The sequence below is a fragment of the Prionailurus bengalensis genome, chromosome E1, assembly GCF_016509475.1.
Source record: "Prionailurus bengalensis isolate Pbe53 chromosome E1, Fcat_Pben_1.1_paternal_pri, whole genome shotgun sequence".
Taxonomy (NCBI): domain Eukaryota; kingdom Metazoa; phylum Chordata; class Mammalia; order Carnivora; family Felidae; genus Prionailurus; species Prionailurus bengalensis.
This window is the reverse complement of record NC_057347.1, coordinates 42,186,799-42,214,593: the sequence shown is the minus strand read 5'-3', so window position 1 is coordinate 42,214,593 and position 27,795 is coordinate 42,186,799. Positions and strand designations below refer to the sequence as shown.

The 27,795-nt window shown below is 56.5% G+C and overlaps 2 protein-coding genes across 2 annotated transcripts; both read left to right on the top strand.

Moving 5' to 3' along the window:
* Positions 1–382: 382 nt before the first annotated feature.
* Positions 383–14,726, top strand: ITGA2B (integrin subunit alpha 2b). The gene is made up of 30 exons (XM_043584718.1): positions 383–672; positions 2,221–2,342; positions 2,431–2,528; positions 2,642–2,807; positions 3,082–3,131; positions 3,207–3,252; positions 3,346–3,474; positions 3,851–3,898; positions 4,053–4,096; positions 4,254–4,307; positions 4,445–4,497; positions 4,692–4,903; positions 7,597–7,779; positions 8,029–8,074; positions 8,174–8,278; positions 8,362–8,417; positions 8,511–8,662; positions 8,807–8,932; positions 9,325–9,392; positions 9,556–9,703; positions 10,694–10,786; positions 11,055–11,134; positions 11,455–11,535; positions 11,657–11,753; positions 11,857–12,009; positions 12,132–12,257; positions 12,733–12,846; positions 13,074–13,175; positions 13,390–13,506; positions 14,475–14,726. Exons 1-30 carry the CDS (start codon positions 485–487, stop codon positions 14,529–14,531), a joined length of 3,114 nt encoding a protein of 1,037 aa, XP_043440653.1. The 5' UTR covers positions 383–484; the 3' UTR covers positions 14,532–14,726.
* Positions 14,727–17,768: 3,042 nt separating this feature from the next.
* Positions 17,769–27,794, top strand: FAM171A2 (family with sequence similarity 171 member A2). The gene is made up of 8 exons (XM_043584712.1): positions 17,769–18,006; positions 21,334–21,561; positions 21,791–21,883; positions 24,336–24,494; positions 24,578–24,757; positions 24,873–24,989; positions 25,111–25,237; positions 25,775–27,794. The coding sequence occupies exons 1-8, from the start codon at positions 17,889–17,891 to the stop codon at positions 27,258–27,260; spliced, it is 2,508 nt and encodes an 835-aa protein (XP_043440647.1). The 5' UTR covers positions 17,769–17,888; the 3' UTR covers positions 27,261–27,794.
* Position 27,795: the final 1 nt, after the last annotated feature.

Below are 27,795 nucleotides of genomic sequence, written 5' to 3'. Positions count from 1 at the left end.
GCAGCTTCCTTCCTCCTTCCTCCACCTCTGACCCAGTCACACTGGGCGATTACAATGTAGACAGTTGTGGGGGATGGGGGAGGAAGGGCTGTAAAACAGTTAGAATGGAGGCGTACGGATCAGTTAGTTCATGATTACCCCAAGCAGATAGGAATGGTGGCTCAGACTAGAATGGTGGTAGTGCAAATGTGAAGACTCAAGAGACATAGTTGAGAGGCAGAACCAACAGGACTTGGTGATAAACTACTCTCAGGAAAAGGGAGGAGTCATGGCTTTCAGCCATTAGCATCCACCCCCAGGGTGGCTTCACCCCCTTTCTGGCAATCCAAGAAACCATATGTATCCAGGGCTTATAGCCCTTTCCTCTGCCCACTGCTCAGCAAGTGAGTTCCAGTTTGATAAGAAAAGCTTTCCGGTGGTAGAGACTGAAAGGAAGAGGAAGAAGCTAGCCCATTCCTGCCTAGGAGGTGGTGGGAGAAGGAAGATGGCCAGAGCTGTGTGTCCACTTCATGCCCTCTGGCTTCTGGAGTGGGTGCAGCTGCTCTTGGGACCCGATGCTGTCCCTCCAGCCTGGGCCTTGAACCTGGACCCAGTGCAGCTCACCTTCTACACAGGCCCCAATGGCAGCCACTTTGGGTTTTCGCTGGACTTCTACAAGGACAGCCGTGGGAGGTGAGCCCGGGAGAAGTTTGGGTGTTGGGAGAGAGAAGGATTCTGTGCCCCCCTCACTGCTTCTGTGAACCTCAAGCTCCCCATTTGTGATAGAGGTTGAGCAAAGCGATTTCTAGGCTCTAGTCAGACTGAGTTCTTTTTAGGAATACTGGCAGAACTGGCTCAGGTAAGAGTGTCAGGGAGGGGCACCAAAGGGGAGGTGGGCACCAAAACTACAGCAAGAACAAAGGCAAAATTTGATGCCTTAATTTTCCCCCCAAGGGTCAGTTGTATGACCTACTCCACGCTCACCCCTTAAAATACATTTATTAAATTGACTTGCAAAACCGCGAAATTGTCTACCCACTCCACCTTGCTTTTCTACTCTATCCACCCCCCATCCCCATCAAAAGTATAGATATTTTGAAAAGAAACAATAGAGCATTAATGGTTGGAATTAATCAGCTGCAAAATCAGACTTCCAAGATTAGAGTCCTGGTTCCTTGTCTTTATAGTCACTACCCTGCACTAGTTACTTATTGTGTGTAGTAGATGCTGTGATGCTCACCTTCGGGGAGTGGGGATGGCAGATGGCCTTCAAGTATCTCTGCCTCTTGGGGAATTTTCTCTGCTGAAGAGTCACCTCCCCCAAAGTCAAGTCCCCTTTCCAATGTGGCCTATAACCAATGACTGATCATGAGGAGTGTGGAAGGAGGAGAGAGGTGTAAGGGTCCGATGTTCTCACCTCAACTTGCGATGGTTCTGAAGGGTCCTTGTAGCTCCAGAGCTCCCAGGGTGCTGGCCCGTGACTGTCACTGGGCCTGAATCTGCATTGACTCGTTTCTCTTCCCATTCTTGCTTCTTTCCCTTTGTTTCTACAGATATTGGCTTCATAGGTATTACTTAATAAACATCCTACGAGATGAAAGAAAAAAATTAATACTTTTTTTTTTTTTAGTACTTGTTATGTGTTATTTGGCTGGCACCATGCAGAAATGTCCCTCATACATTTATTTCATTTACTTCTCCTGACATTGATTGGTAGGTATTGTCCCCAGTTTATACATGATAGAGCTATTATTTGAACCTAGATCTACTAAGGTCCTCAGCAATATCAGTACCTCACTTTAGAGGTGCCCAGTAGCCTCCCTAATTCTTCACCATTGAAACTACTTCTCAGGTAAAGGTCTTAAGCTCTAGGGGGCATGGAAATCCCTGGCTTTCGGTGTGGGGCGTAGAGGTGGGGTATATGGAGTTCGGATGATGTGCAAAGCTTAGGAGGTGTTTTTCAGAAAGGATAACAAACTTCTCATATTCAAATCAAACCAAACGGTTATAGTACCAGATTTACCTTTAACTCACTAGGTTACTTTAGGCACGTGATTTCTCCCACTGGGAGGCAGTTTGGCCATAAAAGGTTGGGCTCCACGGTCTGTGATATCTCGTTGAGGAAAGATGACCCAGTGCCCTCCAAGGCACACAGCCCTTCCAGGTAGTGCTCTCAGCGCAGGTGCCGGGGCGTGTGGTGCCCGGGAATCCGCGCCACACTCACCCAGCTTTCCATCGCAGCGTGGCCATCGTGGTGGGCGCCCCGAGGACCCGGGGCCGCAGCCAGGAGGAGACGGGCGGCGTGTTCCTGTGCCCCTGGAGGACCGAGGGCGGCCAGTGCACCTCGCTGCCCTTCGACCTCAGTGAGTCCTGCTCAAGGAGGCAGAGGGAGGGGTTACAGGGAGCGTGGACAGCCGAGCTTCAGCGCCCCATCCTTCTTGCGCCCTCCAGATGATGAGACCCGACACGTAGGCTTCCAAACCTTCCAAACTTTCAAGGCCGGGCAAGGACTGGGGGCGTCGGTCGTCAGCTGGAACAACAACATTGTGGTGGGCGCCGCGGAACGGGGCACAGAGAGCAGTCGTGGGCAGGGACACGTGGTGGGGGGCGGGGGGGAATCCGAATCCCGCCCGTTCCCCACTCTCCTGTGGCCCTGCTCCAGGCCTGCGCCCCCTGGCAGCACTGGAACGCCCTAGAAAAGACAGAGGAGGCTGAGAAGACGCCCGTAGGTGGCTGCTTCGTGGCTCAGCTCCAAACCGGCTACCGCGCGGAGTACTCGCCCTGTCGAGCTAACACCATGAGCCGGGGTTACGTGACAAATCCCTTTAGTGAGTTCAGCTCTCCGTTTTGTCTCCGTTCCCTCACGGCCACCTAGCTCCCTCCTTCACCTGATACCTCCCAAGCGCCCTCCAAGCCCGGCTTTCAGTCCGCATCCCCGTGGGCCCAACTCCTGGGCCCAGCTTCTAGCCCCGCCCTGCCTGGCTCAGACTCAAGGCCACGCCTCCATATTAACCCCGTGGCCCCGCCCCTACCCCGCCCCAAGCGCCCACGCACAATTCTTGACCCGCCCCCTCGCTGACCCCTCCTCTTTGCCTTCTCTAGCCGAAGACAAGCGCTACTGCGAAGCGGGCTTCAGCTCCGCGGTCACTCAGGCGAGTAGGGAGCATAAGCGGCGTGGGGGCAGCTCCCAAACAGGGCCCCTCTCACCTCCAGGGTTTCCCTTTCAGGCTGGAGAGCTGGTGCTTGGGGCCCCTGGCGGCTATTTTTTCTTAGGTACGTGCCCATCCGTACACCTCCCTCCCTCCTCTTGGCCTGGGGAGACCCCAGTCGTCGCAGCCCCCACACCCGCTGTCCCTCGCGCCCTAGGTCTCCTGGCGCGAGCTCCTATTGCCGATATCGTCTCGAGTTACCGCCCAGGCACCCTCTTGTGGAACGTGCCCGCCCAGCGCTTCTCCGCAGACTACAACAACCCAGTGTACTTCGACGGCTACCGGGGTAACCCTGGCCCCTCCCTTCTAGACTTCTCATCCCTCTAAGTATCACCGGCCCCCTCCGCCGGTCAGGTCCTGCCCCTGCGGGAGCGCCCTCAGTCCAACCCCCCTGGCCAACTCCAACCCCAGAGGCATCGAAGGCGCCTCCACTCTCTGCTCCCACAGTTTCCCCGCCGACCGCCCAACTCCCATATGCCCCACCTCGCCTTCCCCGCCCTGGATTCGCTGGGCCCCCTAGGGCAGGTCTTGGCCTCTCCATGGCCTCAGTTTTCCCATCTACGCGATGCAGGGTTTGGGTCTCTGGGTCCCCTTCTTCCTCGCCCTTGGCCCCTCTCCCTGCTTCACCCTCCCAGAAAGAATAATTCGTGCCGTGTCTTCAGGGTACTCGGTGGCCGTGGGCGAGTTCGACGGGGATATCAACACTACAGGCAAGAAATCCATTTAGGGGCAAAGGTTGGGGAGCCCAGCCCGGGGAGGAGCACCTCCACTCCCCGCCACGAAATCTCCCCTGGGTGGCAGAATGGCGGGCGGGAGGTGGGTAGGTTGGAAGGACCTCATTAACTGGGGTCTGGCTCTCCCTAGAGTATGTCTTAGGCGCCCCCACCTGGAGCTGGACCCTGGGAGCGGTGAGTGCCCCTTGTCCCGCCACCGGCATCCCAAAGCTCTCGGCCCCATTCCTCAGCCTCACAAGCCCCCTACGCTCCGCGCCCCCCCCCCCCCCCCTGCCCTTTCTGCCCTGGAGCGGGAGCAAGAATGATGAGCGCCTGGGCGTTGTCTGTGCAGGTGGAAATTTTGAACTCGTACCACCAGACGCTGCACCGGCTGCACGGAGAGCAGGTGGAAACCGGTCCCGGTGGGGGGTGGCGGACGCTGGGGAACTGGAACCCTAGAATATTCCGCGGAGCGTGGAGGGCAGTGTTAAGAGAAGGTGCCGGCCTGGGGGCAGGAATTAAGTAAGCCTCGTCTTCCTGCAGATGGCTTCGTATTTCGGGCACTCGGTGGCCGTCACTGATGTCAACGGGGACGGGTGAGGGGCGCCCCATCCCTACGGACTTGAGTCCCCTATTACCAGAGAGGTTGACTGCTCTCGGTCCCCTCCTTTCCTCGCCCGTTCCCATGTGACCACCGAGGGGCGCGGAAGGGCGAGAATGAGCGAGATTTGGCCCAGGCCCGCAGCATCCCTCTCACCCACCCCCACGGAACCGCCCGTCTGGCCTGCAGGAGGCACGACCTGCTGGTGGGCGCGCCACTGTACATGGAGAGCCGCGCTGACCGCAAACTGGCCGAGGTGGGGCGTGTGTACTTGTTCCTGCAGCCTCGCGGTCACCACCCACTGGGCGCCCCCAGCGTTCTGCTGACGGGCACACAGCTCTACGGGAGATTCGGCTCCGCCATCGCGCCTCTGGGCGACCTCGACCGGGATGGCTACAACGGTAAGGGAAGAAAGGTGCCCCACTTGCTGCAGAGGGGTTAACAGCCGCAACAAAGACTGTGGGTTTAAGAGTTGAAAGAGATCAGTTAGGATTTGTTTGCATTGGTCTAGGCAAGAGATGGTGAGCACTTGGGTGTGGATTTCGGCAGTGGAGTTAGAGACAGGGGTGATTTCACAGATATCCAGAACCTGGACTTTTGGGACTTGATGGGTGACTGGATGTGGAGCTAAGAGAGAGTGAGTCATTGGTGGAGAGGGGTATTGGTGCCTTCACTGCCTGGAACTCAGACCAAGCAGCAGGTCTGGGAAGGTGAAGTGGGGGGCAGAGATCAGCAGCTCAGCGCTGCGCCTGTTTGACCTTGAAGGGCTTGGGAGCAGTAGGCAGACTTCCAGAGAACAGTTGGGTTCCCCATTCCCACCAGAGCGGTCTGAATGAGAGACAGAGGCCTGGGGAGGCTGGATGAGGTCCTGGGCACCTGTGAAGTGAGAAGAGGCAGAGGACAAAGCCCTGGGAGCAAGAGCATTTAGGGGACTCCCAGATGAAGTGAGTCTGGAAAGGAGACAAAGGAGTGTCCAGAGAAGTAGTAGATCCAGGAGGTCTGATGGCCCAGAACTCAAAGGAAGAGAGCCCTTTGAGCAGGAGGAAGGGGATCGGTGATTTCAGATGCTGCTGAAAGGCATACTTAGATGGAGCTGGAGAAGTATCCATGGACTTTAGCAAGAAGGTCATTGGTGACAGCGGTAAAAACTGATTCAGGGCCGGGTAGAGACAAAAGTCAGAATGCCAGGGGGCTAGGTATGAATGGAAGTGAAGAATTGGAGGCAGCCAATGTAGACAGCTCTTTCAGTTTGTGAAAGGAAAAGAAAGAAAGAGAAAGAAAGAAAGAAAGAAAGAAAGAAAGAAAGAGAAGAAAAGAAAAGAAAAGAACAAGCAGAGTCCTGAAAGGAGATGAGGGTCAAGGGAAGGCTATTTTAATTTCAAAGCATATGGAGTAGGTTGAATGTGGAGGGAATGATCTTGTGGGGACACAGGGTGGGGAGGGAAGTGAGCCGGAGGAGGGTCCCTATGATGGGCCACAGAGAAGACCGGGCTGAGATGTTTAGCCTGGTGGCAGGGTAAAGGAAGGCAGAAAAGCGGGTTTGGACTGACAGCACAACAGTTGGGCTGCTTCTCTTTGTGAAGGAAGTGGGGGCCGGGAACTTGACAGAATGAAGAAGGTTTGAAATAGGCGCTGAGCAAAGTGGGGGAGGGGGCTGAGCAGTGCCCCCTCGGAACAGTTGGGCAGTACCTCCATCTCCACCTTCCTGGTGGTCAGGAATCCCTGGGGCCCCATCTGGTGAGGTCTGGCCAGGTTTGCTGAGGACTGGCAGTGGGGCAAGATGGCTGAGGATATGACAAGGGTGATCGAATGGTCGGAAGTAAAGAAAGGAAGGTGCTAAAGATCAAGAGAGAATGGAGGCCCAGAGTCTGGGCATGAGACTGTGGTCAGAGTGGTCTTATATGGATGAATTCTGTGTAACTCAATCAGAAAAATCAATAGAAAAAAAAAAAAAGAAAGAAAAATCAATAGGTTTTTTAAAGTTTATTTATTGTGAGACAGAGAAAGCATGGGAGGAAAAGAGAGGGAGAGAGTGAGGGAGAGCGTGGGGGGGGGGAGGGGCAGAGAGAGAGAGAGAGTGTGTGTGTGAGAGAGAGAGAGAGAAAATCCCAAGCAGGCTCTGCACTCTCAGCGCAAAGCCTGATACCAGGCTCGAACTCACAAATCATGAGATCATGACCTGAGCCCAAGTAGGACCCATTGAGCCACCCGGGCACCCCAATCAATAGATTTTTAAAAGAAAAAAAAAAAGCTGCATAGAAAACAAAGTCAGAAGACAAAGGAAAGACAGTTACAACATATATATAAAAGATCTTAATTCTTATCACATGTAAAGAACTCCTACAAATTAATAAGATTATGATGATTAACAAATATATCTTCAAGAGTGATCTTACAAGTTCTTAGTGATGACAAGCCCATAGTGTGGCTCTGAGTTTGCATGGTGGAATTGAAATGGGGTGAAGGTCCCTAGGGGAAGAGGGAGCCATTTCTTCATTGGTCTTGATTATTTACTCTTCTGGGACTCAGTTTTTCCATCTAAAATTAGAATAATAATGCCTGGGGTGCCTGGGTGGCTTGGTTAGTTAAGCATCCAACTCTTGATTTTGGCTCAGGTCATGATCCCATGATTCGTGGGTTCAAGCCCCCCATCAGGCTGTGTGCTGACAGCTCGGAGCCTGCTTGGGATTCTCTCTCTCCCTCTCTTTCTGCCCCTCCCCTGCTTGTTTGTGCTCTTTCTCTCCCTCTCAAAATAAATAAATAAACAAACCTAAAAAAAAAAGTAATTTCTCATAGTCTTTAAAAAATAATGGGAATAATAATGCCTAATTCAGGATTAAATGAAATCATGTCAATAAATTTTCTCAATAGCTATCAAAGGCTGCTACTGTGTTTATAATAATCCTAGTTGATGGGTCTCTTTTGTACTCACTCATCAACTCCTGGAGGGGCAGGACAACTGCTTCCTTGCACCAGACTTTAGTATCCCTCTCACGGTCTCCTGCCGTCTGCCCAGAGAAGGAGCTCAGGGCTGCCTGGATAAGAAACAAAAATTGGAGAAAATTGTAACAAACAGCCCCTCCCTTTCTTCCAGATGTTGCAGTGGCCGCCCCCTATGGGGGTCCCAGTGGTCGGGGCCAAGTGCTGGTGTTCCTGGGTCAGAGTGAGGGGCTTAGCTCACGCCCCTCCCAGATCCTGGACAGCCCCTTCCCCACAGGCTCTGGCTTCGGCTTCTCCCTGCGAGGTGGCACAGACATCGATGACAACGGATACCCAGGTGCCCCTGGAATGCCTCCGGCTAGCCAGGAAGGGCCCTTGGGCATTAGCTGGACATGCTGAAAAATACAGTCAGGGGCCTGTGCCCCACTGAGCGTCTGACCCCTCTGTGGGGCTGGGAGGCCAGGGGAGGCCAGGCGAGGCCAGGCCAAAACTCAGTGGAGGCAGTGGTGTGGGAAACTCTGGGAAAGAGGTGATGAGCACCCTTGCCCCCTCTAACTGCTGATTCTGACCCCTCCAATATCTATAGACCTACTGGTAGGAGCTTATGGGGCTAACCAGGTGGCTGTGTACAGGTGAGTGCTGGCTCTAGGGGCGTGGTGGCGGAGGGCCCACACCATCAGAGGATACCAGTTCAGGAGGGGATAATGACAAGCATGCCCCCATCCCACCAGAGCTCAGCCAGTGGTGATGGCCAATGTGCAGCTGCTGGTGCAAGATTCACTGAATCCTGCTGTGAAGAACTGTGTCCTGCCTCAGACCCAGACACCAGTGAGCTGGTGAGGAGACGGAGGGCAGGGCCCAGGCAAGGTCTGGGACCTTGAGGGATCCTAGTCCCTGAGCCCAACTCACATCTTTGCAGCTTTAACATCCAGATGTGTGTAGGAGTCACTGGGCACAGCATTCCTCAGAAGCTGCGTGAGTGTCGTGGTGGGGACAGGAGGGAGGTGGTCCTGGGCTCCCCTGGAGGCTGGCCAGGGAGACTCTGACCCTCCCCGCTCGCCCTGCCAGCCCTACATGCTGAGCTCCAGCTGGACCGGCAGAAGCCTCGCCAGGGCCGGCGGGTGCTACTGCTGAATTCTCAACAGGCAGGCACCACCCTGCATCTGGACCTGGGCGGGAGGCACAGCCCCATCTGCCACTCCACCACGGCCTTCCTCCGGGTACGCCAGGCTGGGGATGGGCCGGGCTGGGTGCGCCAGCCTGTTCGTCCAGCCCCGGGGCACGGGCTGAGCGCTGTGGGTACGGGGGTGGTCAGTGGGACACGTATAGCAGGGTGCACAGTCTGACTCTTGTCCCCTCCCTAGGATGAGGCTGATTTCCGGGACAAGCTGAGCCCCATCGTGCTCAGCTTCAATGTGTCCCTGCAGCCCGAGAAGGACGGAATACCCCCCGAGCTCGTGCTTCACGGGGACACCCATGTCCAGCAGCAGGTGGGGGTGGGCGGGAGCAGTCAAGGGAGGTGCAGGACCCCCGCTCAGGGTTAGGGTTAGTGTCAAAGTCATAATGTGAACCCCACAATCTTGATGTCACCTCTCATCTGTGCTGTCACACCAAACCCTAATGAAAAACCTCCAAATCTCAAAATTCCCTAAACCCCGACACAGGTCCCAAGTGTTGTTGATGTTACCTCTAAACACTGACAAACACATGAACCTTGATGTCACCATCCTGACATCGTCCCAAACCCTGATGCAAATCCTCAAGCCCTGACGTCAGCTCCAAACTCCTTTTCATTCTTGGACCTAATTCCCTAAGTTCCAATGTGACCCTCAAACTTCCCACACCCCCAGCTCACCCACACATCTTGACATGCCTCTTTTAGACCCGCATCATCCTGGACTGCGGAGAGGATGATCTGTGTGTGCCCCAGCTCCAGCTCACCGCCAACGTGTGAGGAGGCCGTCTGTCCCATGACACCCCTTCGCCCCGCCCCCCGCACCCCGCCGGGGGGCCTGATACTCTGTCCTCACCCCTTCCCGGATCCTGGGCCTGGACCAAGCCTCCTCTGCTTTTTTTTTTTTTTTTTTTTTTTGTAACTCCTTTGTCCTCACAGGATGGGCTCCCCACTCCTCATTGGAGCTGACAATGTGCTGAAGCTACAGATGGATGCAGTCAATGAGGGAGAGGGGGCCTACGAGGCCGAGCTGGTTGTGCACCTGCCCCCAGGTGCCCACTACATGAGGGCCATCGGCAACATTGAGGTGAGGCCCCACCCAGGGGCATTGCTGGGGACCTGGGAGGTACAAGAGCCTTGACTCTCATTTTCCACCTGAGACCCCCCCACCTCCACTTCTCTTATGCATTGCTGTAAAACTGATTTTTTTTTTTTTTTTTTTTTTTTTTGCTAATGGCATAAAATCCAAGGGCTCTATTATAAAACGCAAACCCCAAATGGCTCAGGTACGAAATGTTAGCAGAAACTTCTGTTAACATTTGGTGGATTTCCTTTCAGTCTTTTTTCTTAGCATCCACAGACACTTAACATGGGCATGTATTTATTTTTTATTTTGTTGATGTAGTTTCTAACAATGGAAGCATCCTGTATGTAATGTTTTTGTATTTTTATTTCCCAAAATTTCATTAAAAATAATACGTTGCCCAGGGTGCCTGGCTCATTCAGTTAAGCGACCAACTCTTGATTTGCGCTCAGGTCATGATCTCATGGTTCATGAGTTTGAGCCCTGCATCAGGCTCTATGCTGACTGTGCAGAGCCTGCTTGTGACTCTCTTTCTGCCTCTCTCTCTCTCTCTCTCTCAAAAATAAAATAAGTAAACTTAAAAAAAAATGATAAGGCACGGGGTGCCTGGGTGGCTCAGTCGGATAGGTGTCTGACTTCGGCTCGGGTCATGATGTCATGGTTCGTGAGTTCGAGCCCCGCATCAGGCTCTGTGCTGACAGCTTAGAGCCTGAAACTAGCTTCAGATTCTGTGTCTCACTCTCTCTGTCCTTCCCTCACTTGTGCTCTCTCTTTCTCTCTCTCAAAAGTAAATAAACATTAATAAAATTTTTTAAAAATGATCAGGTGCTACTATGAGACACAAGGAAGAACGTGACAGTCCCTCAGACTCCCACCCCAAGGCACCCCTCTCTGCACCCTTGCACACAAGTCTCTTCCAGACTTTCCAAGGGAGCTTAAATATATATGGGATGCTCTGCAACCATCTTCTTTCTTGAAACTACCTTCCTGAAGGGCTTTGAGAGACTCATCTGTAACCAGAAGAAAGAGAATGAGACCAAGGTGGTGCTGTGTGAGCTGGGCAACCCGATGAAGAAAAATGCCCAGGTGAGGCACAAGTCGTGGGTGCTTGGTCTGCTCCACCAGAGGCTCATACACAGCCGAGCTTTAGGGGCTGGGTTTGGAGTCATATAGCCCCGGGCTGGAATCCTGGGCCTCACACTCCCTGCGTTCTTGGGTGAGTGACTTTCCCTCTCTGAGTGGGCTTCTGAGATAACAATGGTGACTTGGAGGATGGAAACTGGAGGCCACATTCAGGACAAGGCTGCCCAGAGTGGGCATTTGGGCCGTGACTTTGGCCCTCCCTCTCTCTCAGATAGGAATCACGATGTTGGTGAGCGTGGGGGCCCTGGAAGAGGCTGGGGAGCATGTGTCCTTCTGGCTGCAGATCAGAAGGTATGGGCAGGGGAGCGTTCCTACCCACCACCCTTCCCCTATCTGACCCCGATGCAGAGACCCTGAGATGCTCTCCTTCCAGAAGGGTCTTTTGGAATGCCTGCTCTTCAGACGTCCTTGTTCCCTTTCTTCCCCCAGAGACTTGTTTCTGAGTCTTGGAGCCCTAGAGGAAGTTCTTACCCAGGTCTAACTTCAGTGTGGCATGCTGCCTGTGGAGTTAGCGCTTCCTGAAGCTTCTGAAATTCTGGCCCCGTCCAGAGAGTTCTGATGTTCACTGGGCTGGTGTCCCTGACATGCTTCTCCTGTCCCCTCCCCTCCAGCAAGAATAGCCAGAATCCAAACAGCGAGGCTGTGCGGCTGGATGTACCAGTCCGGGCAAAGGCCCACATGGAGCTGCTAGGGTGAGACCAGGGGTAGATCAGGGAGATGGTGGGCAGGACCCGAAGGTTCAGAGGGCCTGGGGGGAAGCCCTACGGGCAAGTCAGGTGCTCAAGCTCACCCTGGGGGCTTGGGCCCCTGCAGGAACTCCTTTCCAGCCTCCTTGCTGATGGTGGCGGAAGAAAGCAACGGGGAGAACAGCTCGGACAGCTGGGGCCCCAAAGTTGAGCACACCTATGAGGTACCAAGGACCACCTGGGACCCAGGCTGGGGTGGGGGGTACCCAAGAGCTATGCACTCACTAGGTGCTGAGCTACCTAACATCTGCCATCACCACCCACCAGCTCCATAACAATGGCCCCAGCACTGTAAGTGGCCTCCACCTCAGCCTTAGCTTTCCCAGCCAGTCCCAGCCCTCTGACCTGCTCTACATCTTGGATATACAGCCTCAGGGGGGGCTTCAATGCTCCCCACAGCCGGCTCCTAACCCCCTCAAGGTGAGAGCCTGGGTGGAAGAAACAGCTATGGGTGAGGCCCCGGCCCAGCAACCAGGGCCCCTCTGGGAGGGTGGGGAGATGATCGGTGCTCGGGACCGACTGACTGCTCTTTGCCTCCCCAGCTGGACTGGGGGCTGCCTACCCCCAGCCCTTCCCCCATTTACAGGGGGCATCACAAGCGGGACCGCAGACAGGCCCTCCTGCCAGGGTCCAACCAGCCCTCCAGGCTTCAGGATCCAGTTCACCTGGTGAGCAAGCTCTGTGGTCTGCAGCTGGGACTTCTTCCCTGGGGCCCAGGGGACAGAGGCTCTGGGAAGCAGGGAGAGCGGCTGGCAGTGTGATGTGGGCTTTGGGTGTGCCACCTTGGTCCCACGGAACACTCCAAATGAATATGAAGGGTTGAGCTGGTCTTGTGTCTGGGCCGGGTGGGAATATTTGAATTTTCAAAGGTTCCTGGTACATTAAAGAAAATGGAGAAATGCCAAAGCAGAGTTACAAAAATTCTGGGTATTGAACACTATATGATGACCCACTTCTTCTCGGCCCTTCCTCGCATTTCTGGAACGATGTGAGCAACCCCATTTAGAGACAACGTCAGACGCTTGAATCTGAGGCCCTTCCTGAGAGGGAGCCTGGAGCTCCCTGCCCCCCTGCCCCTTCCTGTTGTTGGGTCCTTGGGGTGAGGGGTCAGAGGGGCTGGGAACTAATGACTCATCCCCTTAGAGCTGCGACTCAGTGCCCTGTACAGTGGTGCAGTGTGAGCTACAGGAGATGGCACGAGGGCAGCGGGCCATGGTCACGGTGCTGGCCTTCCTGTGGCTGCCCACCCTCCAACAGGTGGGGGCAGATGCTGGAGGGCGGGGCTTTCTGGCGGTGGGGACCAAGTTTGTTCTGGGGAGAGATAGGGCATGGGGGGGGTGGTGGTGGTTGTGGTGAAGAGAGAGGGAAGGCAAGGCTTATTTTCGAGGAGCCAGGCTTAGGCTCCAAGGTAGCGGGGAGGCTGGGGCCAGGACTCCTACAACCAATAGACTCATGTAAATGGCTTTCACCCCCACCCCATTCAGAGGCCACTGGATCAGTTCGTGCTAAAGTCAAAAGCTTGGTTCAACGTCTCCTCCCTTCCTTACTCTGTGCCCGCCCTCAGCCTGCCCAGTGGAGAAGTTGAGGTGAGTATAGACCCATGGTGGCAGGGGACAGGAGCCCTGCAGGACCCACTGTCTTCCCAAGTGTCTGCACCCTGCAGGATGGGGGCGGGACACCCCTGGGTCCAAGGGGCGGCACAGGTAGGTGGCTGGCTCAGAGATGCGCATCCCACAAGTTTGAGTCTTTGGGAAAGACAGGTGTCAGGGTGACTGAGAAGACACGTGGGTTTGCCTTCAGGTCGAGACGCAGCTGCTTCGTGTCTTGGAGGAGAGAGACATTCCAATCTGGTGGGTGCTGTTAGGCGTATTGGGTGGCCTGCTGTTGCTCACGGTCCTGGTCCTGGCCATGTGGAAGGTAAGTCCTGAAGGGAGAGTGGGGTCCCCAGGAGGGCACACAGTTGGCCCTGCCCTACCTCACAGGGAGGCAGAGAGAGATGGTGACTTAGGGTCCATTCACATCTCTACCATTAGAGTCTCATTCTCCAGAGGACCTCTTCCAGGGCACAGACCTCTGGGAGAGGTGGCCCCTGAAATCCTAAGGCCTTTTCAGTCTGTTCCCCACTGACAGAGTCAGTCTGTCACTGACTGTCACTGAAGAGTCACAGGGAGTGAGTCCTGCCTTCAGGAATTCCCTGGCTGCTGAGGAAGACAGGGCTCACCTCCTCCTGACTCCGTCCTTCCCCCTGACTGAGGTGGGAGACCCGGGAGGCCCTGGTGGGTCACTTCCTCCTCTGTGCCAGGAGGGCTGTTCTCAAACTCGCTCAAGTGTTCAAGCTCTGGGAAGCCATGGTACTTTTAGGGAAAATCATGCGTTAAGACTTAAAATCATCAAATACATATTGTGTGCTAGAGTCACAGAGAGATACACAATCGCCAATATTTAAGAAAAAGTCAAGAGTGGGGGTGCCTGGGTGGCTCAGTCAGTTGAGTGTCTGACTCTTGATTTCGGCTCAGGTCATGAGGTCACAGTTTGTGGGAATGAGCCCCATGTCAGGCTCTGAGCTAACAGCGCAGAGCCTTCTCGAGATTCTCTCTCTCTCTCTCTCTCTCTCTCTCTCTCTCTGCCTGCCCCCCTCAAAATAAATAAATAAACGTTAAAAGAAAGGATAAAAAGTCAAGGGAAAAAAAGAAAAAAGCAACTCGTTACATGTATTCTCTCTGAGTGGGGACGGCGGCCATCTGTGTTGGCAGTGGGATCCGATTCTGTGCTGGTCCAGGGACAGGACCTCGTGCCTGGCTGCTTTCTAGAATTCTTCCTCAACTGCTGCTCTGGGGCCCACCCATCATCTTTACACCCTGTCCCCGGCCCTTGTGCGCCCCCAGGTTGGCTTCTTCAAGCGTGTTCGGCCACCACTAGAAGAAGATGAAGAGGAGGAGTGAAGGGGCAGCGTCGCTGTGTCCTGGGAGCATCCTGGGAGGAAGGCGGCAGGCGTGCCCGCCCCTCCCCTTCTTCAGGGTGCACCCCCAGCTCTATGGGTTGGAGCTGTCCCCTAGACACCCGATATTCTCCCCTCCAGTGAGAGCTGGCCACTCCCTTCCCTGCTGGCAAATAAAGAGGCTGAGCCCCAACCCCCAGCACGCTGTCTCCTCTTGGCTCAGTGAAGAGAAGGGCACCGGGCATGAGGTGATGTTTGGAGTGAGGGGCTGGGGCTGGCAGAGGGTGAGTGGAGAGTGTCTCTGCCAAGCAAAGGTGGCATATTATCATCTTTGGGGAGTGCCTGGAAGTGGAGAGTGGGGTGGAACAGGGGAGAAAGGGTGACAGAGCTTCCAGGTGATACTGGAGAAAGATGGGATGTCTGGGTGGCGTGGAAATTGGGGGCATCGGAGAAGGCAGGCTGGTCTGTGGTGGACAGCTTTAAACAGTATTTTTTTTTTTTTTTTTTGAGGGATAAGCCTCAAGTTGACCTGAGATTGGGAACATAACATGCTCTTCCCACTCCTGTTAAAAGAAAAGAAAGAAAAGAAAAGAAAAGAAAAGAAAAGAAAAGAAAAGAAAAGAAAAGAAAAGAAAAGAAAAAAGAAAAGAAAAGCTTTTAAAGCCATGTTCAGATTGAGGAGGGGCAGGGGAGGCTGACTAAACCCTCAGCCTGAGGAAGGCAGCATCACACCAGGGAGAGGAGATTAGGCATTGCTGTCCAGCTACCCTTCCTCCCCATCAAGGAGAAGGCTCTTCAGTTAGGAAAGAGGCCCCGGGCAAGGAGTTCACGGGCCTAGGAGTGGAAGATAGCTCTCCCTCCGCCCGCTGAGACTGGAATCCAGGGATAGCCGTCAGGGTCCACCAGGAGTCCTGAGAAACGTGTTGATTTATGGGTTCAATAAATATTTATTGAACGGCTACCATGTGCCCAGTGCTCTCCCAGTGCTGAGACAGGGTAATGAACAAAACAAAGTACCTGTCCTTTTGGAACTTACATTCAACCCGGGGTAAAGAGGAAACAAGTAAATAAATGTATGGTCAGTGGTGGTCAGTGCTGGGAGTAAAAATAAAGGTAAAGAGATTGTGATAGAATTCTGTGGGAGAGGGCTGCCATTTTAGGTAGAGTGGTCAGGGAAGGCCTCTCCGATGAGGTGAGGAGAGAGATGGATGAAAGAGACAATGGCTGCACAGGAATAACATGTTTTGGACAGAAAGAGCAGCCAGTGAAAAGGCCCTGAGGTGGGAGCAGGCTTGATGTGTTTAAGTAAAAGCAAGGAGGCCCATGGATTGGAGGCAGGCATGGGTCCAGTTGAGGTCAGGGCTGGGGAGCAGGCAGGCAGCATCTTTCAGCCATGGGTAGGACTTTGGACTAGATGCTAAGTGTTGGGGGAAGCCATTGACGAACAGGCTTACTTCACAGGAACTTCTGGTATTTGATTTTACCCAAATAGGTAAAGGTAAATTTTGAAAAGAAAACAATTTGACATCCATGCATGGCAAGTTCCAGAACAGGTTTTTAGTTGGGTGACTGTGACTGCTTAGGAAAAGATTAAGCTGCTGTGATCCTTCAACACCAGCCAGACTCCCTCTCCACTCCACCACTGCAACTGGATGGGCCCAGACAGTTTATCTTGATCCAGCAAAGCGTTTGGCGAGACAGAAATGTGAGCTGGATTTAAAACTGAAGAATTTTGATAAAGCTGAAGAAGATCTCTAGAAGGTTGTTCCTTCTACAAGCTCCATCCTGGTTCTGAGCTGCCTGGTATTGTCATGAGACCCCTGAAAGGAGGCAGGGAAGCTGCTCTCCACCCCGCAGGTGGCTGCTGGCTGTGAGGGAGCCCCAGCACAATGGGTGACTGAAGCCCATTCAAGGCAGCCTTGACAGATTGTAAAGTTGGGTGGAAACCAACAAGATGAAACTCACCAGGGACGAATGCTAAATCCTGTGTTGAGGCTGTGAAAAATTGGTTACATAAGAAGACTGGGAAATCTGGTTAGATGGAAATTTCTGAGAAAGAGGGAGGAAAGGGGAGAGGGAGAGACAAAAGGAGGGAAACAAGAAAAGAAAAAGAAAAAGAGAAGGAAAGAAGAGAAGGGAGAGAAGGTAGGAGGAAGGAAGGAAGGGAGGGAGGAAGGAAGGAAGGAAGGAAGGAACAAGGAAGGGAGGGAGGGAAAAAGAATCTGGTATCACAAACTCATAACAAGTTTCTTTAAGTCAGAGGATCAACTAGGAGACCCAATGAGGAGAGAATCCTGTTGTCCTCTGGGGGACAATGTCCTTGCTCTAAGTATCCAATCCCTTTTGGGACACCACACTGTGAGAAGAAGGTGAAAATCAGAGAAAACCAAGAGAGGGATACCAGATTAGTGAGGATTTGGCCACCCAGAAGCTACATAATGATGACAACCAGAAACTGGAAAAAAAGAGAGCTTGGCTGTGAGGCTAGGGAAGGCTTCAAATGTGAGGTTCAAATGTAGCTAAGGAAGAAGGAAAAGACTGCCATACGTGAACCAGTGGAACCGATTGGTGATTCTCAGAAACTGCTTGCACCTCTAGAAGAAATTCCTAAGCATTATGACTGCCCAACGGTGGATCTTATCTGAGTGGAGGTGAGCTTCCACTTCACCCTGGGCCAACAATAGCACCATTATCGCGCCCTTCCTCGTCAAGCATATGCTAGATCCTTTATATCATTATCTCAATTAATCATAACAACAGCCACACGAGGTAGAGATTATTACAATTCTCACTTTAAAGGAAGGCTGAGGACCAGAGGCGAAGTAACTTGCTCATGGCTCAACAGGCAGAAGCTAGAGACCAGGACTGACTGATTCCCATTGCGTGGGTGTTTGTGCAGGTAGAACTGGGCAGTTTCTACACTTTTTGGAAACACTCGTGACGGTCTCACCTCTTTTGAGTGTGTGGTGAGCCTTTCTCCCTCCCAAATTTTGCACCAAACTTCAAGGGCTCTGGACCTCCAGGAACCCGGGTGATTGGACCCTCTTCGTTGCACTCCCTTGCAGCTCTGGGTCTGGGAGCGCGGGGTCGGGGCTGCAGGGTGAGCGGAGGGCGGGCAGGGCGGGCGGGCGGCGTGCGGAGCTGGGCGGTGAGGGGGCGGCGCCCCAGGCCCGCGGGGTGGGGCGCCGCCTGCAGGGGGCGCTGGCGGCGGCTCCGGGCGGAGACAATCGCGCTGAGCGGCAGCCGCAGCCAGAGCGGGAGCCCGAGCGGCGCGGCGCGGCGCAGAGCTGGGGCTGAGCGGGGCCGGCCGAGCGGGGCCGGGCGGGAGCCATGGGCCGCTAGGGCCCCGCCGAGCCCCGCGATGCCGCCGCCGAGTGGCCCCAGCGTCCTTGCGCGGCTGCTGCCGCTGCTGGGGCTGCTGCTCGGCGGCGCCTCCCGGGCTCCCGGCAAGTCGCCGCCGGAGCCCCCCAGCCCGCAGGGTGAGTCTCGGCCAGGAGGGGCAGCGATCGCGGGCCTGCGCCCCCTCCATCGGGCCCCCGCCCGCCAGCCCCCTCTTCGCGGCGCTCGTGAATTGGGGGGGTACTCTGTTCCGTGGGTTTGGGTGGGGGGAGCCAGGCGACTTCGGGTCGGCGCTTACGGGGGAGAGGAGGAAGGGAGAGGGAGACTGCCAGGGCGGGGGTCTCGGGGAGACACAATGGGGGGAGAGCGGGGGTCCCCAGGCTCCGCGCCGCCTCCCCCTCTCGCCTTGTTTTTCTCTCTCCTGGTCCGCGAGGCGCTGCTGCCTGAGCCATTGTCTACCGAAGACACCCGCCCAGGGGCGGGCTGGGGCGGGCGCCCGCTCCGCAGCCCCCTGCGGGTTCCTCGTTCCCGACGCGGGCTGGGTGGGGGCGCCAGCATCGGCTGCCACCTTGGACCCGGACGGGGGCTGGGCGCCTGGAGCTGGGTTGGAAGGGGGGAGGGGAGAAGGGGGAGTGGGTGAGGCGGTGGGCGGATTGACTGCTCGAATGGGGTTCTTCGCTCTGGAGCCTGACAGCCCCCGGCCGGCCCCCCAGGTTCAGAATTGGGGGTGTACCAAAGAAACGCTGTCAAACCTTGAGGGGGGAGGGCATGCAGTTTGGGGGGATCTGGAAAAAGGGGTACTTGGTGATTCCCAGCCAAAGCGCATGGCAGGGCTGTGGTGGCGGAGCCATGCTGAGCTGGCTAGCTGGCTGTGGGCTGTGCCGGCTAGGAGGGCAGGTGCCTGGGTTCCCGTCCAGCAGGCCTCCGGCCACTCCTATCCCCAGCCCTCCCCCAGGTCACCCCTCCTCATCTAACCTCTCCATCGCGGTGGAGGAGAGCCTCCCGGCGCCTCACGGGCCCAGGTGGGTGTGTGAGGTGGGGGGTGGGGTGGTCTCCTGCAGCGGGAGAGGGTGGGAGAGCTAGACCATGACTCCCTACCGACGCCTGGGTTCTCAGGGCCTCGCCCACTCCAGCCCTGCGCCCACCTTCCAGCCTCCTGCCCCACCACCCCAGCTACTGTTTCCTCTATCGCCTCTGGGCCCCGTCCCTGCCCAAAACGGTGCTCTCCATTCCTCATCTCCCCACCAAGGAGCTGACAGGAAAAACGGGGGTGGGGGGGTGTGGGGGGGCGTCTGGATGAGGGAAGTGGGGTCCGGATGAAGGCAGGGGGTCGGATATCCTCCTGGAATGAGGCAGGGCTGAAGCCTGGAGAGGCGGATACTGTATGGAATGCCAAGCTTGAGAAATGGGGAAGGCTCACCTCTGGCCTCAGTCTTCCCTGCTCTCTGCGGGAGGAGAGGAGGGTTTGATGGATAGGAAGGGGCCCTGGCTTCTCAAGAAGCCTCTCCTTCAAGTCCTGTACCCCAGGGGAGGGGGCCCAGGGCTTTGGCTGGAATAGAGCCAGGATAGAGGGCTCTCCCAGGCCACTGGCTGAGAGCCCAGGTTGAGGGGAAGCGGGGAGAGAATCTGCTAGGCACCTGCCCACCCCTTCCCACCAATGTCTCCTTCAGGCCTACCCACCCACCCCCGTCGTGTTCCTTGGGCCCCTTCCCCTCATCTGAGGCTCTGGCCCTTAGAACCCAAAGCATTCCCTCAAATGACCATATTCCAGACTCCTGGGTCCCTTCTTCCCAGCTGCTCCATCCAGCTGCTCCTAGCCGGGGGTAGGGGTGGGGAGTAGCCAAGCCCCTCTGGCTTCTCAGAATTCCTCCTGAGTGGTAGTGGAGGAGGGGCAGGGAGACTGTCAGCTCCTGGGAAAAGCAGAGTAGGAAAGAGTCAAGTGTGTGCACCCACCCTGCCAAGTTGGGCTTTGGCCTGGGAGGGGTGAGGGAGGTGGGTTCAGGAGAACAGCTGGATGGGATGCCAGGGCCAGGCGTGTCGCTGGGCTCGGGGTTGGAAGCCTGAGATAAGACACCTGTCACTGTTGAGTGTCAGGCTCCACCCATGAGTCCCCCTTACCTCCCCATGCCCTGCTGCCCTGAGCTTCCAGGGCACTTGGACTCTCCTAGGTTGGACTCTCCAGCACCTAACCCACTCCCCACCCATCTTCTGGGCCCTGCAGTGCGGCCTCTGTACCTTTCTAGGTATGGAAACCTCCTCCCATTATTAGCAGCAAGGTAGGGGTGAGGTATGTTCTTGAGGGAGGGACCTTGCTGAGTGGAGAGAGGTAGATGGTACTACGGATCAGAGAGGCTGCCTGGGGAGTCCATGACGACAACTCCAGGCCTGGTCCCTACCGGGTCACTCTGTCTGAGCTCAGGACACCTGCAGGCCCACCCTGGACAAGCTGTCCTGGGTCCAGGGGCAGAGGTGGCTGGAAAGCAAAAAACTTGGACTTCCCTTCTCAGCCCTCTCCACACCAGTTTCCCTTGGGCCTGGGTCAGCGCCCCCCCCCCCCCCCCCCCCCCCCCCGATCTCCTTCCCCTTGCCAGGGCCCCAGCTCTCTGCCCATCTCCTGGGAGGAATGAGGGCGTTGCCATGGTGACTGACTTGTAGCTGACCAGTTGGGAGGGGGCAGGCAGTACTTGTGAGGGGGGAGGGGTTAGGGAGGTACTCGGTTGGGCTTAGGGCTTGGGGTGAGTCCCTAAATCTGAAAGGAAACAAGCTTGTGCAAAGGATTCTGGGAAGAGAATGAATGAGGGGAATGACCAGCTCCCTAGTGTCCCCTTTCTCAGCTTTCTCTTCAGAACCAAAACTCTGACCCAGCCTCCCTCCCTCCCCTTCTCATTGGCTGAATCTTGGTCTCTCTCCTCTCCATCTGCAGACCCTTGGTCTTCTGCTTAGTCCTCCTTTCTCAGCCCTCAGCCCTCTCCCCTCCCTGACACGTGCCCCATAGGGTCCAGTGGTTAAGAATTTGGGTCTAGAGTCATACTTGCAGGTTTGGATCCCAGGTCTCCCGTTAACTGCAACGCAAGTGTCTAAACTTTGAGTCTCAGCCTCTTCATCTGTAAAATGGACTAAGAACATATTTGATGAGTCTAATACATCACTGACTGTAAGACGCACCATTATTTCATGTGCCAGTAAGAAAAGAAAAAAATGCTGCCAATTGTAATTATGACATCATCAATCGTAGGCATAATCTGAGTTCAGAAATGTTAAAATGTGGAAAAAGTGCATGTGTTAGCACCCCCTACCTCACAGGCTGGTGTGAGGTTTAAATGAGGGCCCTACCAATGCCGACTCTTAGGAAACCTTGTCTCACCTGGACCCCAAAGCTGCTTCTAACCCACAGCCCCCTCCTCTGATCTTGGGGCTCCCTCCAGTTCTCTTTCCCCCCGTTCCTCCTCACTCTCCTCACCCCACAGAGATCCTGATCAAGGTGCAGGTGTATGTGAGCGGGGAGCTGGTGCCCTTGGCCCGGGCCTCAGTGGATGTGTTTGGGAACCGGATGCTGCTTGCCGCTGGCACCACGGACTCAGAGGGCGTGGCCATACTGCCCCTCAGCTACCGTTTGGGCACCTGGGTGCTGGTCACTGCTGCTCGCCCTGGCTTTCTCACCAACTCTGTGCCCTGGCGTGTTGACAAGCTGCCCTGTGAGTGCAGGGGCAGGTGGAGGGGGGGTGGGCAGCAGCTGACCCCATCAGCCCCTTCCCAAAATAGTCCCCGGGGGTGGAGGGGGCAGACTTTCCAGCAGCTGCTGCCCGGGCAGGGGTACACAGAGGGGGCTGAAGGAAGATGAAGTCACTGGGATTCAGATGGAGTGCCCGGCCTTGGGGTTTGGGGGGAGCTTTCTCTGGTGCTGACAGGCCACCCCTCCCACAGTGTATGCATCAGTCAGCCTCTACCTGCTTCCCGAGCGGCCGGCCACCCTCATCCTCTATGAGGACCTGGTGCACATCCTCTTGGGCTCTCCTGGTAAGGCTCCTCTTTCCCCCCTACCTCATACCAGCTCCTCTTCCTCCCCCCCTGACCTGGGTGTAGAGAGCTCCACTCTTCCACAGATTAGCTGGATGCCCTTGAGCAAGTCCCTTAACCTCTCTGAGCCTTAGTTTGTTCCTCTGTAAGATGTGGATATTGATAGTATCTATGTGATCAGATTGAAGTAAGGATTAAATATCATCAAACATGCAAAAAAAAAAAAAAAAACCAGCACAGAGGGTGGTCAATAAATGTTTATTATTATTGGGGCTTCTCGTGATTTCTATTCTCCCTCTACTCCTACCATTAGAATCCCCACTCCCTGCCACCTGTTTCACTGGTGGATCTACATGTACTTCTTGTGCACCTACTGGGTGCTTGGTTATGTTAGAAGGCTGCGAGGGGGTCATTCCATAGCTGTTGGACAACTGTCAAGTGCAAGGCCTGGAGAAATCCCACAGTGGTATCTGTCTACTCATGGCTTCAGTCTCTGTGCTGCGCCAGGCATTGTGTCTGGTGCTGGGGAACAATGGGAAGAAAGAACCCGCTCCCTGCCTTGTGGAGTTCACAGACAAGTAGGAAGACAAACAGATCCCCGCGAACCCTGAACTAATTACAAAGCAGGTAGAGCCGTGGAGTAGAGGGCAGCCGCCCTTAGTATTGAGACAACTCTACCCTGTGAGTGTAGCAGGGCAAGAGAATTTGGGGACGGGAGCTATGGACCATGTGGGCTTGGGAGTTGAAGGGGGAGCAAGGAGGCGCCCTCACTGGAGAGGAATCCAGATGCAGGGGCAGAAGTGGACAGTGAGGGTGCAGGGAATGCTCTGGTCTGGCTCTGCAGGTGGCGTGCCTGGTGCAGACTGTTTGATCTGGCTCGTACCAGGGAGCCACAGTGGATTTTGGAGACAGAAGGACACCCACCCCCACCCCCTCCAATTTATATTCTTAGCTTGTGCCCTTGTTCCCAAGTTACTTGTTTGCTTACCTTCATTTCCCTGGTCCTGAACCAGAGGCTCCTAAAAACTGTCTTTGGAGGTTTGTAAAATGCACACAAAGGGCATCTGGCTGGCTCAGTCGGTAGAGCATGCAACTCTCGATCTCAAGGTTGTGAGTTCAAGCCCATGTTGGGTGTGGAGTCTACTTTAAAAAATAATTAAAAAATAACAAAATGCCAAATTATCTCTTTGTTGCCCCCTAGTTTACAGCCCTCCCATGGCTCCCACTGCTTTCAAAGTCAAGCCTCTCAAGTCCTTCACAAAGCTGACTGTGCCCTGTGGGGCCTACGTGCCACTCAGTCACCTGGGGTCCCCAGCCAGCACACTGCCCCATGCCTCTGGGCCTTTCTCTTGTCCGTTCTCCTGGAGGCCCCTTTATATCCTATTTCCTGGTGGAGTCTTACTCACCATGCAAGACTCCACAGGACTTACCCCAGCTGGGTGGGCCGAGTGGCCTTTGTACCGTATTTTAATAGCAAGGTATGATGTTAAGGGGCTGAGAAGTTCGGCTGGCACCAGGCTTCCTGGGCTTCAGTTAGGCTCCAGGATTGTGACCTTGGGCAAGTCACTAAACTTCTCCTGCCTTCATTTCTGCATGTATACAACAGGGTTGATAATGAAAGCACCTACTTCAGGGGCTGTTGTACTAATCATAGGGGTTAACACTGATTAGAACAGTGTCCAGTATATCTTAAAGCTTAATAAATGTTAGCGACGACCACACTGTACTGGAATTCTGTTTATACGCCCCCTCCACCCCCAAACAGGCAGACAGACAGACAGACAGACGTGCGCGCGTGCACACACACACACACACACACGACCTAAGCTGTGTAATGTAGTAGTGAGTAGCCACATGTGGCTCTTTAAATAGATTAAAAATTCATTAAATTAAAAAAAATGAAAAATGAATCCAGTTTCCCAGTCACACTAGCCACCTTTCAAGTGCTTAATAGCCATGTGTCTCTAATGGGGACTGTAATGGGCAGCACAGAGAACATTTCCATCCATCACAGCAGAAAGTTCTGATGGGTACCAAAATGGACAGTGCTGCACAAGACTGTGAACTTGAAGGCAGGGAATTGCGGATTGTGTTTTATTCAACTTTGTATCTCTAGCACCTAGCACAGTGTTGCCACACAGTAGTCAATAGTAACTGTTTGAGGACCTGAACCTCAGCATTTTATGGGTTAATGAGGAAATAGTGTTTCAGAGAGAGCAAGGAACTCGCTCAGGGTCACACAGCCAGGACTAGATTTCAGGTCCGTGTCCTTTTTCCTTTCCAGGTTAACATTCTATGAATGCCCACTTCTCTCCCCAAGTCACAACCCTCCCTGACCTTCCCAAGTGGCCTGAACCAGTAGCTCCCTTCTCCTCGGATACTTGCTTTCTGCTGTGGTCCCTGGGGAACCTTGTCCCTGGCCAATCCACAGGAGGCCCCCCTCTCCATCCAGGTGCCCGCTCCCAGCCGTGGGTGCAGTTCCAGCGCCGGGCTGCCCGCCTGCCGGTCAGCTCTACCTACAGCCAGCTCTGGGCCTCGCTCACACCCGCCAGCACCCAGCAGGAAATGCGTGCTTTCCCTGCCTTCCTGGGCACTGAGGCCTCCAGCTCAGGTATGCTGGGTGTCAGCATGGAAGGGATGTCCTCCTCCCATCAGGACTCACCCCTCAGCCCTGTGTCTCCTTCCCCCACCCAGGCAATGGCTCCTGGCTGGAGCTGATGCCGCTGGCTGCTGTCAGCGTGCACCTACTAACAGGCAACGGAACAGAAGTGCCACTCTCAGGCCCCATTCACCTGTCCCTGCCTGTGCCCTCCGAGCCTCGTGCCCTTACTGTGGGCACCAGCATTCCAGCCTGGAGGTTCGACCCCAAGAGTGGTGAGTGCCTCAAGGGGTGCAGCCGCTGGAGTTTGGGGGAAGAAAGAGGGACTTAGCTGGGGGGGTGGGGGGGAGGAGAGTGGCATTGAGTTTCATGAAACTCCCGCCTCTCCAGGGCTGTGGGTACGCAACGGCACTGGTGTGATCCGGAAGGAAGGCCGGCAGCTCTACTGGACCTTCATTTCCCCCCAGCTGGGGTACTGGGCAGCTGCCATGGCTTCCCCCACCACTGGTGAGAGATGGGGGGACAGTGGGGACAGGGGGCAGTGGGGGAAGGGGAGGTGGGGAGCATAGACTCCTGAAAGGTAGGAAGGGCGTCCATGCCTGGAATGCTAAGCCCTTGCCTGGCACAGGACTGGTCACCATCACATCAGGCATCCAGGACATCGGCACCTACCACACCATCTTTCTGCTCACCATCCTGGCAGCGCTGGCCCTGCTGGTGCTCATTCTGCTGTGTCTCCTCATCTACTACTGCCGGTGAGTGCCTCCCAATCCCCCAACCTCCCCTCATCCCATGCGGACAGAAGCCTGCTCTGTGCCTGGTGTTGGGCTGGGCGCTTGGGCCCCAAAGATGCATAAAATACAATTCCAGTCTTCAAGGCACTGACAGGAAAGGACCGCCAGTGCACATGCACAGACCTGAGAGACTGGTGGCTGAAGAGACGTGGCGGGGGGGGGGGGGGGGGGGGGGGAGGCATGACCCACAGGCCAGGCCCCTCCAAAGGGACGGTCGGCAGCCGCTCCCGCCTCAGGCTAGACGTGGCCCTGGTTGGCTTACGTGCTCCCCCCAGGTTCCCACAGCGCCTCCTACAAGCGAAGGACACCCACAGACACCCAAGCTCTTTCCACAGACCTCTCCCCAGGCCCACCTGGGTTCCCCAGCATTTCTCCTGAGTCTCAGGCATTCTCCCCACCCCTCCAACTATATTCAACCCTCGCCTTGCAAATATGGGGTGAGGGAGCAGCTCAGGCCCCCAACGCTTTCCTGAGGTCCCGCCCCCCAATACCTTCCAGGAGACGCTGCCTGAAGCCGAGGCAACAGCACCGCAAGCTGCAGCTGTCCGGGCCCTCTGATGGTAACAAACGAGACCAGGCCACCTCGATGTCCCAGCTCCACCTCATTTGTGGGGGACCCTTGGAGCCCGCCTCGTCGGGAGACCCTGAGGCTCCGCCCCCAGGCCCCCTGCACTCGGCCTTCTCCAGCTCTCGGGACTTGGCCGCCTCCCGGGACGACTTCTTCCGCGCCAAGCCGCGCTCCGCCAGCCGCCCGGCCGCCGAGCCTGGGGGCGCCCGCGGGGGCGAGGGCGCGGGGCTCAAGGGCGCCCGCTCCGTCGAGGGTCCCGGCGGGCTGGAGCCAGGCCTAGAGGAGTACCGGCGGGGGGGCTCGGCGACCCCCGCCTTCCTGCAGGAGCCGCCCTCTCCGCCGCCGCCCTTCGAGCACTACCTGGGCCACAAGGGAGCAGCCGAGAGCAAGCCCCCCGACTTCCTCCTGTCGCAGTCGGTGGACCAGCTGGCGCGGCCGCCGTCGCTCAGCCAGGCCGGGCAGCTCATCTTCTGCGGCTCCATCGACCACCTCAAGGACAGCGTCTACCGCAACGTCATGCCCACCCTGGTGATTCCCGCGCACTACGTACGCCTCGGCGGCGAGGCGGGCGCAGCGGGGGCGGGCGACGAGCCAGCCCCGCCGGAGGGCACGGGCCCCGGCCCCGCGCGCCCTTTCCCCCCGCCCGACCCCCAGCGCCCGCTGATGCAGGGCCACTCGAGCGCGGGCGGCGAGGGCGGCGGGGGCGGCGGCGGCGAGGGCTGGGGGGGCGGGCGCTCGGCGCCGGTCAGTGGCTCGGTCACCATCCCGGTGCTGTTCAACGAGTCCACCATGGCGCAGCTCAACGGGGAGCTGCAGGCGCTGACCGAGAAGAAGCTGCTCGAACTGGGCGTGAAGCCTCACCCGCGCGCCTGGTTTGTGTCCCTGGACGGGCGCTCCAACTCGCAAGTGCGCCACTCCTACATCGACCTGCAGGCGGGCGGGGGCGGCCGCAGCACCGACGCCAGCCTGGACTCGGGCGTCGACGTCCACGAGGCGCGGCCTGCGCGCCGGCGGCCCCTGCGCGAGGAGCGGGAGCGGGAGCGGACCCCGTCCGCCGCCCCGCCGCCACCCCCGCCGCCGCCGCCGCCTCCCGCGCCCCCGCGCCTGGCGCTCAGCGAGGACACGGAGCCGAGCAGCAGCGAGAGCCGCACGGGCCTCTGCTCCCCCGAGGACAACTCGCTGACGCCGCTGCTGGACGAAGTGGCGGCGCCCGAGGGCCGGGCGGCCACGGTACCCCGGGGTCGGGGCCGCAGCCGCGGGGACAGTTCCCGCAGCAGCGCCAGCGAGCTGCGGCGCGACTCGCTCACCAGCCCGGAGGACGAGCTGGGGGCGGAGGTGGGCGACGAGGCGGGCGACAAGAAGAGCCCTTGGCAGCGCCGGGAGGAGCGGCCGCTTATGGTGTTCAACGTCAAGTAGCGGCTCCGCCCGGGCCGGCCCCGCCTCCGCCCCCGCCCCTTCCACCCGGGCCCGCCCCCAGGGTGCGTGCCCCCGGAGCCCGCGGGGGCCCTCGCTCTTAGTCTTCAGTCCCCCTCCTGGAGAGGTGCCCGGGGGCCTGCGGAGCTGTCCAGTGGTATGTGCTGGGTAATGTTTCGGGAGGGACCCGTGTCGACCTCCGACCGGGAGGTGGGAGGGGTCCAGACTCCCATTGGGAGGTGCTGGGGAAGGAGGGCTGGGTGGGGGGAAGCAGTGCCTGTATAAACGTGGCTGTACATAGAAAGATCTATTGTGGGAAAGCAGGAGGGGCAACCGGCCTCAGCAGCTAGTGTGAGGGCTGGGAAGGGAGGGGGCCTTCTCTGTGGACCCCAGGGAGGGGAGGGGATGCTGCTTGCTGACTAGCCCACCTCTGGGCTATGAGGTCACAGGGCTGGTGGCGGGGGCGGCTCTGGGGACTAGGGGATAATGTGATGGGATTGCTGTGGGTAACGGCAAATATAAAACTGGTGAGATTAAC